General features: G+C 40.6%; 2 protein-coding genes across 7 annotated transcripts in view; one reads left to right on the top strand and one right to left on the bottom strand.

Moving 5' to 3' along the window:
- Positions 1 to 860: 860 nt before the first annotated feature.
- txnb (thioredoxin b) lies at positions 861 to 4,416 on the top strand. Its single transcript, XM_083541564.1, has 5 exons — positions 861 to 1,016; positions 1,517 to 1,621; positions 1,946 to 2,011; positions 3,998 to 4,063; positions 4,178 to 4,416. Exons 1-5 carry the CDS (start codon positions 876 to 878, stop codon positions 4,238 to 4,240), a joined length of 441 nt encoding a protein of 146 aa, XP_083397690.1. The 5' UTR covers positions 861 to 875; the 3' UTR covers positions 4,241 to 4,416.
- An 8-nt stretch (positions 4,417 to 4,424) lies between these two features.
- svep1 (sushi, von Willebrand factor type A, EGF and pentraxin domain containing 1) overlaps positions 4,425 to 13,709 on the bottom strand; it is a 91,513-nt gene continuing 82,228 nt past the window's right edge. For all 6 annotated transcript variants that reach the window (XM_083541396.1, XM_083541397.1, XM_083541399.1 and 3 more), the window contains 3 exons: positions 13,319 to 13,414; positions 5,974 to 6,067; positions 4,425 to 4,736 (listed from right to left, as the gene is read on the bottom strand). In XM_083541396.1, the coding sequence (XP_083397522.1) occupies positions 4,706 to 4,736; positions 5,974 to 6,067; positions 13,319 to 13,414 (221 nt within the window). In that variant the 3' untranslated portion in view covers positions 4,425 to 4,705. The remainder of the gene's footprint in view (positions 4,737 to 5,973; positions 6,068 to 13,318; positions 13,415 to 13,709) is intronic.

Here is a 13,709-nt window from a genome sequence, read left to right as displayed (position 1 = left end):
TTAGATTTTCTGGTGTTTTACTTCCAAGGGATATGTATATTATGTATATATGCATGTGTATAATAGTAATGTACTGTATGTGTAAATGCGCATACAAATATTTACTACATAGTACAGCAGGTAGCTCTGTTTCCAGCTGGTTTCGTTCGAATTGGCTAATCCAAAATTTCCATACAATTTCAATCTCAGGCATGTTCCATCTTGCATGCATTTATGGCATTCTAGACTTACTGACTACAGATATACCTGTATGATATATTTCGTCAAGATGTAGTTTATTCTGAAGTTGAAGCTGAATTTGGTTTCTAATATCATTATTATACTAAAAAAAAAATTTACTCTTGTACCATGTTTAGTTTTCAGCACAGTTACTACTGTACATACAATTTTATTTTTTGTATTTATAGAAAATTATATGTAGAAGTTTTTTGGTCTTCCATTTGATAGCTTTACAGATCATAACATAAAAAAAAGCTTATTACTGTAGATTGGAAAAAAAAAAGGTTAAACATGAATACAGAGATTGAGTGGGAAAAAAAAGCAGCCAATCAGGTAAGACCTCGCTATGCGTCACTACCTAACCCCATTCCGGAATTTCAGAGAACTGTCTAGTCATGGTGACTGGAAACATTGGACAGTCTCAACTTCACTTTTACTCGCCTGCTACCTCCATCACGTCTCACTATGCACTGTCATTCTCTCTGGCGTGTTCATAAACTGCCTACAGCTTATTCTATACTTTAAATCAGCCATTCCTACTCCTAACAAACACAATGGGTTGCGTCCACATTTTCCCATATAAAGGAAAAGGAGGGACCACTTCACTTCTTCATTTCATTCCCGGAAAATGGTTCTTGAATGAAGTGGGCGGGGTTATGTCGCCATTGCAGCTACTGATTGGTTCGCTGTGGACAGGAGGGCGGAGCAAGAGGCACGTTTATAACACGAATGACGCGACATTGTCCCACTTGAGACCCAGAGAAACATTCACCATGGTTATTGTAATCGAAGATTTGGTAAGTTGTATTTATTTATTTATTTAGTATATTCAGATATAATTGTTACATAATATCCTATATATAATTCAGCATCAGGCATGCTTGTTTAATTTATTGGAATTCTAGTTTTATGGTCGAAGCAACATTATGACTAGATTCTGCTGATAATACATGACCTTTGACAACAATATAGATATATATAGATATATATATATATATCAGTATTAGGACACAACCTCAGTGTCCATGTATAACAGCACTACTATTCAGATAAATCTGTAGGCAGACTTTGGATCTATTGCACTGTTGCATAATTGAAATGACTGTATTACACATCGCAATTACCCGATAACTCTGAAAATGTTTATTAAAGAGGACCACTCTTAGTGCACTTACTACGTCATGTTGAACAAAATGATTTATGTGCTAAATATGTTGTTTGTGTCTGCCCATAGTGATTTTTTTTTTTTGTACTTGCTTTACCCATTACTGACAAGCACGCTTTTGTTTCTCCTCAGGTTGCTTTCGAAGCAGCCCTGAAAAATGCAGGGGGTAAATTAGTTGTAGTGGACTTCACAGCCACATGGTGCGGCCCATGCCAAATGATTGGCCCCGTCTTTAAAGTAAGAACTTCTGTTAATCTGCAGTTGTCAGAGTGTATGCTCAGTGACTTTCTGAATCATTAGGAAAGTCAGTGTGTTTGTGTTTTTTTGTTGTGGCAACTGGAGGAAAGGTTGAGTGGGTCTTGAGAGAGAAAGAGCAAAAGAGAAAGAGAGAGATCTTTAATCTATAAACAAAAAGTAAACTACGATGTTCTGTAGTGTATAAGATTTTTTTATAATCTTCTAGAGTGGTGTAATTTTAAGCTGAATCCATCCTTTCATTCCTAAAGCAACAGACAGACTTTAATGTATTTATCTTCTGCTGTGTCCTCTTTCATTCCACAGGCTCTGTCTGAAAACCCAGAGAATGCAAATGTCGTTTTTCTGAAGGTGGATGTGGACGATGCAAATGTAAGTTTCCATATGTGTAAACCAAATTACATAGACGGTGCATGCACCAGACCAAACCCCTGTAGTCTTCAGAGAATGAATGTGTCAGAAATATTGTGAGAGTACAAACAACTGTTGGACAGCATGGACACATTCTTTATGTCAAACTGCTTTGTAAATGTGTAATTTGTGAAACTTTTTCCTATCACTTTCAATCTTTAATTTCTCGATCAATTTGTAAGTAGGTCTTTGTCTGTCATATAGAACGACAATGCTTTTGGCTTGTACAATGTACATTGTAAGATATACTGTATATATTAGGAAAAAAAACTTCGGTCCTTGCTGCTACGAAAAAAATACATTTATATATATATATATATATATATATATATATATATATATATATATATATATATATATATATATATATATATATATATAAAATGAAGGGGCTGTGTGATTTGATTCACTTTAAAGTTTTTGTAACCACTACCAATTTGATTGTAATTCTAAAACAGTGTGTCCTGTAGTGATTTATTCCCCATATAGCACTACAATTTTTTACATTTGTGAACATTTTTAGTTTTATTTATGGTTGCAAATCATCTATAAAAATAGCTATTTATTGTAATTTATAAAGCAGTTCCATCACCGTCATTTATCTGACAGCTACAAAGCTTCTAAATCTGGCATATACATTGCTATGCAATTTCTAATATATTAGAACAAGTGTTTTATCAAATAAAACCATGTCACCAACACTGTTGTCCAATCAGAATTATGCATTGTTGAAGCGATCCATATTTCAGAGCCATATGGTTTACAGTTCAGGGGTTACTGTCTAGCAGTCATCTCTGATAATTGCAGCTCCTGGCTATTTGTCAATCTCAGCTTTAGTTTACTACTTTATAAATACATTTCTTCATCTTGGGCTTTCTTATGGCTGCAGTAGCCCAGACATTAATCACATGACCTCTCTTGTGTAAGCATTTGCATGTAGTATGGTGAAGCTTTTGTCTGCTTGTGTAAAGCTAGACACTAGCACATTTCTCTTCCCTTCTCCCAGCCATTGTCTACAGAGTGGGCATTATTGGATACAGTGATAATGCTGAGAGGATATTCGAGTGTATATAATTGTATAATGTGTTTTGCCATTTCTGCAGTAAGAATGGGTTAATGGTGCATTCCAGTATATACTACACCTAGAAAAAACATGCGTGCATACGAACATTCTATTTTTTTTTTTGCTTGATGAGTTTCTCATTCTGACCACCACTGTAAGTAAGTAGAAGGGATTTAGCTTCTAAATGTTTCTACATCACTGTAAGGGTTTCACAGTATTTTGTAAGTCAGTAAGCTTTCCAGCGCAATAACGTCCTCAAGGCTAAAGGCGTTTTTTTCTCCTGCTCCTTAGTAACATAACAGAAGCTTCTAGTCATATTAATTTTATGAGAAAGAAAACGAGAAGCTATTGAGGGAAAGACTGTTTATCGGTATTACAGTGTAAACGAGAACAGGCACGAGTTTGTGTCATGGATATCCCACATGATTAAATGTAACTATAAATGGATAAACAGGGATGTGCTGTGTATATATTTTTGCAAAAAGGGGTGGGCAAAAGGAGAGTACATGAACACTCCAGGTAGTTCTGGTAAGTGAGAAGAATCAGCTCCAGAGTGGTAACAACATTGTATTAGCAGGCTTCAAAACTTCTAATGTTTACTTGTTACCAATAGGGTTGGTGGAAATAGAAGCCCATAAATATGCCCTATTATTAATGTTGTCTCTCTCTATATAATATTCAGCCTTGCTTTGTTGTCCATTTGCTGAAAAAAAGAATCGACAGCAGGATTATGTGACATTTTTTAAACAGGTTAAGCAACATTGAGTGTGACATATGTGCTATTGTGTCTTAAAGAATGCATTGGGAACTAAATGTCCAAATGAAACAAAAGGAGTGCAGTGTGTTATCATAGTGAATAAACTGAGCTTTAATATCTCCTCTAGGATGTATCAAGCCACTGTGATATCAAATGCATGCCAACATTCCACTTCTACAAGAATGGGAAAAGGGTGAGTTATTATTTTGTTTGGAATTCTGTAATAATGAGTTCTGTGTTTTATATTAGTATACCATTATTCTGATGTATTACATATGATGGACTCACAGTGATATCATATTTACAGATTGATGAGTTTTCTGGAGCCAACAAAACCGAACTGGAGCAGAAGATCAAGGCACATAAATGAGCATACTGTACATGAAGACACACATACATGCATAGGTTCTAACTTTCCCTTGTAGGAAGCACTTCTGCAATCTTATAATTCTGTATATTTTATACAAAATTATGAACGTTTTTTTATTGGTTGGCACAAGGGGCTAATTTCTTTTCAATAAAATATAAAGAAATGATTAAGTAACACATCTGCGTCCTATGTAGTATTTTCTGCTTTAATAAAAACGTGAAAAGAATAGTTTATACACATATACACTGAACAATCACATTTAAGTTTTTACACACCGTACAGGTTCACGTATATAGCAGCAAAATTATGCTTAATACTGTTTTTATTTTCTATATGAAAAAATACAGCTTTAATTTACAAAACATGTTGTATTTGGAGTTTTGGCTGTTTACAGGTCATAACTGATGACTTCTTCTTCCAGCACAGTGTGCTGATGCTTCAGCTTTGTCTTTGTTGACTGGTATATTAAAAATTAAAATATCCTGGCTTTCTTTTCCTAAGAATAAAATAGAGAAAAAAAAACAGTTTATAAAAGGTAAATTCAGTAAATTATAATAGAGATTACATATAAATTACATTTTTAAACCCCCTATTCAGATTCCAGGATCTGTACTGAAACGATTCTGGATTTAAATGGTAATGTAGATCAATCAATCGATTTGGAGATTTGGAGTCCTACTCCTGTAAAATTAATACATTAAATTTCTTGCTTGCAACTTCAGTTGAGCAGTTGTCATAAATGTCAGTAATTGGTCACAGATTCTACTACTGAAGCTGCAAGGATTAATGTTAAAAAGTCTGATTATTCTGTCCAGATTCAGACGGCAGGTTGTCGGTTCATAAATGCTGGTATTAGCGTAATTTCCGGACTATAAAGCGCACCCATATATAAGCCGCACCCACTGAATTTGACAAAGATTTTTATTTTAAACATAAATAAGATTAAAAAAAATAAAAAAGCACGAGTTTTGGAAACCTGTCTGTGCTTATACGATTTCTGTTGCAACTGGAGTTAGTGAGCTCTCCCTTCACCCAGACTCAACGCGTTACAACGGCTTGTATCTAAACAGTAGCCAACCAAGAAAATCATTGTTCACTGTCTTCCTCCTTCCTTTCACAAATATTTCTCTCGGGATTTAATCTTTTGGCATCGTCGTGCGTTTAAAAAAAACTTTTTTTCTCCCGAAGCCGTGCAGCTCAAAACACAGGTGAGGTGCGTTTTTTCGTTTCCGTTCGGAAATTTCATTGGTCAAATGTTTTGGTGATCAGTTTTTTGGCTTGAAGTTTGTGAAACCGGGAAAAACCCAGGAAAAATCCATAAATAAGCCGCTTCGTTGTTTAAGCCACGGGGTTCAAAATACGGTAGTTCTAGTAAAACCACAACACTGTGTGTCCATTCCTGTTTATCTACATTCCAGTGGTACAGTTTTCTAGCACACTCAAACTTGATATTTCAGCATATGATGAGAAAAGTTATTGAGTATTTCAGGAGCAGGTTTGGTATATTTAGTTCTTATAACTTTTAACCAGTAGCTTCATTTACTGAAGGAGTTGCTGTGACCTTCAATGTAATCTACTGTCAGTGATCAGTATGAAACTGCCAAATATATCGATATACACAAGTGCAACATTATAGGCATTGTATTAAAACAGGTGAATAGATGCTTATTTGTACAAAACAAACCAGTTCTTTACTAATTTGTGTTAATATGTAACTGTGTGTATACATTTACCTGGAGCAATCGGGGCCACCCCAGCCCTGACTGCAGCGGCACCTGTTGGGCCTGATACACCTGCCTCCGTTCTGACAGGGGGATGAACACACCGCTGAGAACACATCACAAACATGCTCGTTAACCAGGATGTGCTAACATTTAACGCTAGTAAATACTGAAAGATTTTTGCTTAACACGTACATGATTCAGATATTTTACAGAGAATGTAGTCAGTATATTTATTCACTGCCTTTTTAATAAAGGGAAGGTTTGTAATTTTAAGCTTTTTCTGCTTGAAACAGAGAAACTTAAATAACTTTAGAACTATATCACAACATATACTGGCATATGAAGAATCTGGGAGTTCCTGTAAACATGCATGAAAGAACCCACTAATAATAATAATAATTATTAATAATAATAATAAAATGAATGATAAGCAAAATCCTAGACTAAGATGTTTCTAGATCTAAGGAGCATCACATTATTTGTGAGGACCTGACATGTTCCCTATTTCCTCTCTGCTCCAATGTCCTTTGTCCTCACAGGGAGATATGCAAACACACCTGGCATTAGTCAACAAAAAGTGTGCGTGTGACAAAACACAAAACGATTTATTTTGAAAGGAGTTAAATAAGCAGTTAATAACTATTACTGTGTCCATAGAAACGTGTGTTTGCATGTATACAGTATGTGTGTATGTGTATTTTATATTTGATCCCTAATGCAAAATATTTAACATGATAATATATTTGACATGATCACACATATCACACTTTCTTTCTAGCACAATGCTGTATTGGTATATGTTGTAGCACCAGTGGCAGGCCATGAGTTTCACATCTAGCACTTCAGTAGTGTCCTACTGGAACCAAGCAACCTCTAAATTCTCTGATTATGACACTATGGCTATAGAAACTATCAATATTAAATAGAAACACCATATAACAGAGTGCTGAATCACAGACAGGTATCTCATACAGTGAGATTGAATGCCATTACTTAAGTAAAAAAAAAAACAATGAACACAATTCAACAAGTCTAATTTCACTGCAGCCACAGCTGCAGAATTCAACATTAACCTCATAAAATTACTTTTTTTTTTCTTTTCAGCTTTTTTCTTTTGCAAGTTTTACATTTTTTTTACAAGTTTCTCTCTGCTCTCTGACCATCCAATCATAAGACATGAAAATACAGACGTTATTGGACATTGCATTTCCTCACCGCCCACCTCTGTGTAGCAGAGTAATTTTGGTCCACAATAAACATGAACAAGAGGACAATAAACTTGTCCACGAAAATACCACGAGAATAACAGATTCGAGGACACTTCAGCCAACATTTATCTGTTGTAAACAGTCAACTGCAAAGTAACAAATTCATCCATCCATCCATCTTCTCCCGCTTATCCGATGCCGGGTCGCGGGGGCAGCAGTCTAAGCAAAGATGCCCAGACTTCCCTCTCCCTAGACACTTCTTCCAGCTCTTCCGGGGGGACACCAAGGCGTTCCCAGGCCAGCCGGGAGACATAGTCTCTCCAGCGTGTCCTAGGTCTTCCCTGGGGTCTCCTCCCAGTGGGACGCGCCCGGAACACCTTCCCAGGAAGGCGTCCAGGAGGCATCCGGAACAGATGCCCGAGCCACCTCAGCTGACCCCTCTCGATGTGGAGGAGCAGTGGATCTACTCTGAGCTCCTCCCGAGTGACTGAGCTTCTCACCCTATCTCTAAGGGATCGCCCAGCCACCCTGCGGAGAAAGCACATTTCGGCCGCCTGTATCCGGGATCTTGTCCTTTCAGTCATGACCCAGAGCTCATGACCATAGGTGAGAGTAGGAACGTAGATTGACCGGTAAATCGAGAGTTTCGCCTTGCGGCTCAGCTCCTTCTTCACCATGACAGACCGGTACATCGACCGCATTACTGCAGAAGCTGCACCGATCCGTCTGTCAATCTCCCGTTCCACCCTTCCCTCACTCGTGAACAACACCCCAAGATACTTAAACTCCTCCACTTGCGGCAGGAACTCCCCACCAACCTGAAGTGGGCAAGCCACCCTTTTCCGACTGAGGACCATGGCCTCGGATTTGGAGGTGCTGATTCTCATCCCAGCCGCTTCACACTCAGCTGCAAACCGTCCCAGTGCATGCTGAAGGCCCTGGTCTGATGAAGCCAACACGACATCATCATCTGCAAAGAGCAATGACGAAATCGTGTCGTCACCAAACCGGACACCCTCCGACCCCTGGCTGCGCCTAGAAATTCTGTCCATAAAAATTATGAACAGAACCGGTGACAAAGGGCAGCCCTGCCAGAGTCCAACATGCACCGGGAACAAGTCTGACTTACTGCCGGCAATGCGAACCAAGCTCCTGCTTCGGTCATACAGGGACCGGACAGCCCTTAGTAAAGGGCCCCCGATCCCATACTCCCGGAGCACCCTCCACAGGCCGCCGCGAGGGACACAGTCGAATGCCTTTTCCAAATCCACAAAGCACATGTGGACTGGTTGGGCAAACTCCCATGAACCCTCCAGCACCCTGTAGAAGGTATAGAGCTGGTCCAGTGTTCCACGGCCTGGACGAAAACCACATTGTTCCTCCTGAATCCGAGGTTCTACTATCGGCCGTATTCTCCTCTCCAGTACCCTGGCATAGACTTTCCCAGGTAGGCTGAGAAGTGTGATCCCCTTATAGTTGGAACACACCCTCCGGTCCCCCTTCTTAAAAAGAGGGACCACCACCCCGGTCTGCCATTCCAGAGGCACTGCAGAGGCGTGTCAGCCAAGACAGCCCCACAACATCCAGAGACTTGAGGTACTCAGGGCGGATCTCATCCACCCCCGGTGCCTTGCCACCGAGGAGTTTCTTTACTACCTCGGTGACTTCAGCTTGGGTGATGGACGAGTCCGCCTCTGAGCCCTCAGCCTCTGCTTCCTCAATGGAAGATGTGACGGCGGGATTGAGGAGATCCTCGAAGTATTCCTTCCACCGTCCAACGACATCCCCAGTTGAGGTCAACAGCTCCCCACCTCTACTGTAAACAGCATTGGTGGGGCACTGCTTTCCCCTCCTGAGGCGCCGGACGGTTTGCGAGAATCTCTTCGAGGCCAGCCGATAGTCCTTCTCCATGGCCTCACCGAACTCCTCCCAGGCCCGAGTTTTTGCCTCGATAACCACCCGGGCTGCAGTTCGCTTGGCCTGCTGGTACCCGTCAGCTGCCTCAGGAGTCCCACAAGCCAACCAGGCCCGGTAGGACTCCTTCAGCTTGACGGCATCCCTTACTTCCGGTTTCCACCACTGAGTTCGGGGATTGCCGCCTCGACAGGCACCGGAGACCTTACTGCCACAGCTCCGAGCGGCCGCTTCGACAATGGAGGTGGAGAACATGGTCCACTCGGACTCAATATCTCCGGCCTCCCTCAGAATCTGGTCAAAGCTCCGCCGGAGGTGGGAGTTGAAGATCTCTCTGACAGGAGGCTCGGCCAAACGTTCCCAGCAGACCCTCACAGTACGCTTGGGTCTGCCGAGTCTGTCCAGCTTCCTCCCCCGCCATCGGATCCAACTCACCACCAGGTGGTGATCAGTTGACAGCTCCGCCCCTCTCTTTACCCGAGTGTCCAAGACATACGGCCGCAGGTCAGATGAAACGACCACAAAGTCGATCATCGACCTACGGCCTAGGGTGTCCTGGTGCCACGTGTACTGATGGACACCCTTATGCTTAAACATGGTGTTCGTTATGGACAAACTGTAACTAGCACAGAAGTCCAATAACTGAACACCGCTCGGGTTCAGATCAGGGGGGGCCGTTCCTCCCAATCACGCCCCTCCAGGTGTCACTGTCGCTGCCCACGTGTGCATTGAAGTCTCCCAGTAGAACGACGGAGTCCCCAGTCGGAGCACTGTCCAGCACCCCTCCCAGGGACCCCAAGAAGGCCGGGTACTCTATACTGCCGTTTGGCCCGTAGGCACACACGACAGTGAGAGACCTATCCCCGACCCGTAGTCGCAGGGAAACGACCCTCTCGTTCACCGGGGTAAACTCCAACACATGGCGGCTGAGCTGGGGGGCTATAAGCAAACCCACACCAGCCCAACGCCTTTCACCATGTGCAGCTCCAGAGTTGTAAAGAGTCCATTCTCTCTCGAGGAGTGTGGTTCCATAGCCCAGGCCGTGCGTAGAGGTGATCCCGACTATCTCTAGTCGGAACCTCTCAACCTCACGCACAATCTCAGGCTCCTTCCCCGCCAGCGAGGTGACATTCCACGTCCCTAGAGCTAGCTTCCGTGTCCAGGGATCGGGTTGTCGAGGCCTCCGCCTTCGACTGCTGGCCGATCCTCTTAGCACCGGCCCCTTACGGTCCCTCCTGCAGGTGGTGAGCCCACTGGAAGGCGGCCCCACGTCGCTCCTTCAGGCTGAGCCCGGCCGGACCCTGTGGGGGAAGGCCCGGCCACCAGGCGCTCGCATACGAGCCCCAACCCCAGGCCTGGCTCCAGGGTGGGGCCCCAGCTGCGCCATACCAGGCGACGTCACGGTCCCTGATGTAGTATCTCTCATAAGGGGTTTTGAACCGCTCTTAGTCTGACCCGTCGCCCAGGACCTGTTTGCCTTGGGAGACCCTACCAGGGGCATATAGCCCCGGACAACATAGCTCCTAGGGTCATTCGGGTACTCAAACCCCTCCACCACGTTAAGGTGGCAGTTCAAGGAGAGGGTTCATTCATCTTCATTATTCTGATAAATTCAAAACCTCCAGCACATTCAGGGTTTGGGTAAAGAGCACTTCAGTTAATTACCAGATTTAAAAAGAAAGTCAGTAACTACAAATAAATATTAATTCTTAGAAATAAAATGTTTCACCTCCTTTTAAATAACCACCATTCATTATTCTGTACAATTCAGTTATACATTTTTATAAAATATTATGATATATATAGAATAAATATACTCATACATAAACTAATTATAGATCAGGCTGGAACAAATAATTGGAATAACCGGTCAACCAATGTAGATGCTAGTCAAACTTAGAAAAATTGATTTAATAATTTTTCTAATGTAAATTTATTTAAATGTAATATAGTCTCAGTTGGGTAAAAGCATTAAATGGTGACTGGCATACCTAAGACACCTGCAGTTTAAATTATTTATTTTTATTTATAAAAATAAATATTTATAACTATAAACCTTCAGTTAACTGACCACCACCCTGACACTGACATTAATTTATACAATTTTTAATGAAATCTTTTCTTAAATGATTGCTATTTATACAGTCAGCAATCTGGTGGACACTTGACAAAAGACCCTATTTTCATTTCTGAAATCTTTAGGAGACCACTTATAGTGAGAGAATACTGAATTTAGACAATTTGTCTCATGGTGCATTGAACACTCAAGTCTTTATAAATGCTTATGTTGCCTTCTTTCAGCTATTTTCCAAATGATGTGTTAACAACGTAAGAACAGATCATTCTAGAAAAGCTCAAACACTCTCAGTAACCAGGCTATGAGTGTGTTTTATAGGGAACCACCAATCTCATTTCCCAGATTGAAACACCCGGCTCTAATTACATGTTGGACAAAAGAGGTTTAACCAACCAAATATTCCTGCCAGAGGCTCTACAGAAAAATGATTGTGAATGAGTGGTGTATTTACTAATGACACAAACAGGTACACAAATATAAACATTAAGAGGAAATCATTTGTCACATCAGTGTAATAAAACCCAGGCTTGTGTGATATGCTAAAAAAATAAATACACAGATACACAATATTTTCACAAAATGTAAACTAAGATTTAGAATGGCTGACGCACTCCATGAAAAAAGAAACACCACATGGTTTTAATAATATTTTTAAATGTTTGATTTGGAATCGAGGGTTTGTTTAATCAGTGGCCATGTGTTTTTACAGTGCTTGGTGCCATAGTAACTGCTGGTAATCTGCTCCAGCAGATTGTGTTACCTCACATCTCACGCTCTCTTTCTAGCAGATCAGTCCTTTAAATTAACCCCTCAATTTACTGCTTTCATTTCTGCCGTGTACTCATGAGGTTGAACAGGTTGGTGCATCAGTTCTTTATTAAGAAATGTTCACATATCGAATGTCTAATCTTGAATTTATTTAACTCGAAGAAAGTTAACTGGAGAAGAAAGTAATTTAATTGCAGGTAAACAACAAAAAATAACCTTGGTTTACTCATTGAACAAAAGATATCAACAGAAATGCGTATTTTAAATGAGTAAAAAGTTAGGACCCCCTTTGAGGGGTTTCTTGCATGTACAGTTTCATAATCTCCCCACAGAATCTCAATGGTATTAATATCTGGGCTTTGACTTGGCCATTCCAGGACTCTCAATTTCTTAGTTTTCTGCCAGTCCTTGGTTGATTATCTGGTATGTTTTGGGTCATTGTCACATTGCAGTCCATTTTTTTTTTTTAGGATTGTCTCAAATGTTCCTCAAGCACACTCTGATACATGCTAGAATTAATTGTGTATTCTACAATGGTGAGCAGGCCAGGTCCTGCTGCAGCAAAGCTATCTCAAACCAGGACACCCAACTCCATGTTTCACAGTTTGTTTGCGGTTTCTTTTCCTGGAATGCTGTATTTGGTTAATGTCCTCTGCTTTGGTGTCCAAATAATTAAAATTTAGCCTCGTCTGTTCAAAAAACATTATTCCAAAATTCCTGGTCTTTGTCTACATTCTCTCTGGCAAAATTCAGTCTGGTCTTCTTAGAGAGCAAAGGTTTCGTCCTTGCACACCTCCCATAAAAGTAAGTGTTTGTACAATCTACTGATTGTAGAGGCATGCACTTTTAGATCAACAGTAGCAAGAGCCTGCTGTAGGTCCCGTGATGGTGACATTTTAGGGTATTTGGTGACTACTTTTTGCATCTTTCGGTCTGCTTTCGGAGAGAACTTGATTAGAAGGTCAGAACTGGGCATGTTGTTAGTTGTTTTGAATGTCCTCCACTTGTAGATGGATAGTGGAATGGCTGATTTCAAATTCTTTTGCGATCTTTTTAAATCCCTTACAAGACTCATAAACTGCTACAATCTTCTTTCTGAAGGCCTGACACAGCTCTTTCAATCTCCCCATGGTGTTTTGTCCCACCTCAACAGTCAGGAGCACAATAAAGTAAACATCTAAGGTTTACTTAGATGTTTTGCCATTTTAAGTGGGTATAAGTGTGTCCTAATTTATTCATCAGAAATCTTTTTTGTTATTTACAGAAAGTTTTAAAAAGTATTTTCTTCTCCCATTATTATTAAAATGGATAAATGGATAAAGTGTCCTAATTTTTTCACGACTGTAATATATATATATATAAATAAACACACGCACAAATCCCTTACCAGAGTGGCATCGTGTACCAGTCCATCCTCTTGGACACTCACACTGGTATGGAGCAACACAGCGTCCACCATTTAGACATGGCAGGATGCAGATTGCTGCAACATATGTGTACAAACACACACAAACAAATTTCAAATGCAATGTACATAGAGTTTAAAAATCCATGCATGTTTAACTGTGCAATGATTCTGAAACCTAACAGTGCAATTCAGAAAGTGTGGAAATGGCACATGAAGTGACTAAATATTTTGTGAAACATTTTCAGTAAAACAACATTTTGAAAACCACTCCAACGCATATCCATAAAATGAGACAACTAGGATTAGTTATTTAGTTTAAACAGGAAATGGAAACTTCCCTTATTAGGGAAGTGTGCGTTTATGCATATCT

Source organism: Silurus aristotelis, assembly GCF_946808225.1.
Source record: "Silurus aristotelis genome assembly, chromosome: 5".
NCBI lineage: Eukaryota > Metazoa > Chordata > Actinopteri > Siluriformes > Siluridae > Silurus > Silurus aristotelis.
This window is presented reverse-complemented; position numbering and strand designations above follow the sequence as displayed.

What these genes read in the sequence shown, in the direction of transcription:
- txnb (XM_083541564.1), top strand. Translation starts at nt 876, where the DNA reads ATGTCGCCATTGCAGCTACTGATTGGTTCGCTGTGGACAGGAGGGCGG. An exon ending in TGATTGGCCCCGTCTTTAAA is followed by an intron (nt 1,622 to 1,945) that starts GTAAGAACTTCT and finishes TTCATTCCACAG; the next exon opens with GCTCTGTCTGAAAACCCAGA. An exon ending in TCTACAAGAATGGGAAAAGG is followed by an intron (nt 4,064 to 4,177) that starts GTGAGTTATTAT and finishes TCATATTTACAG; the next exon opens with ATTGATGAGTTTTCTGGAGC.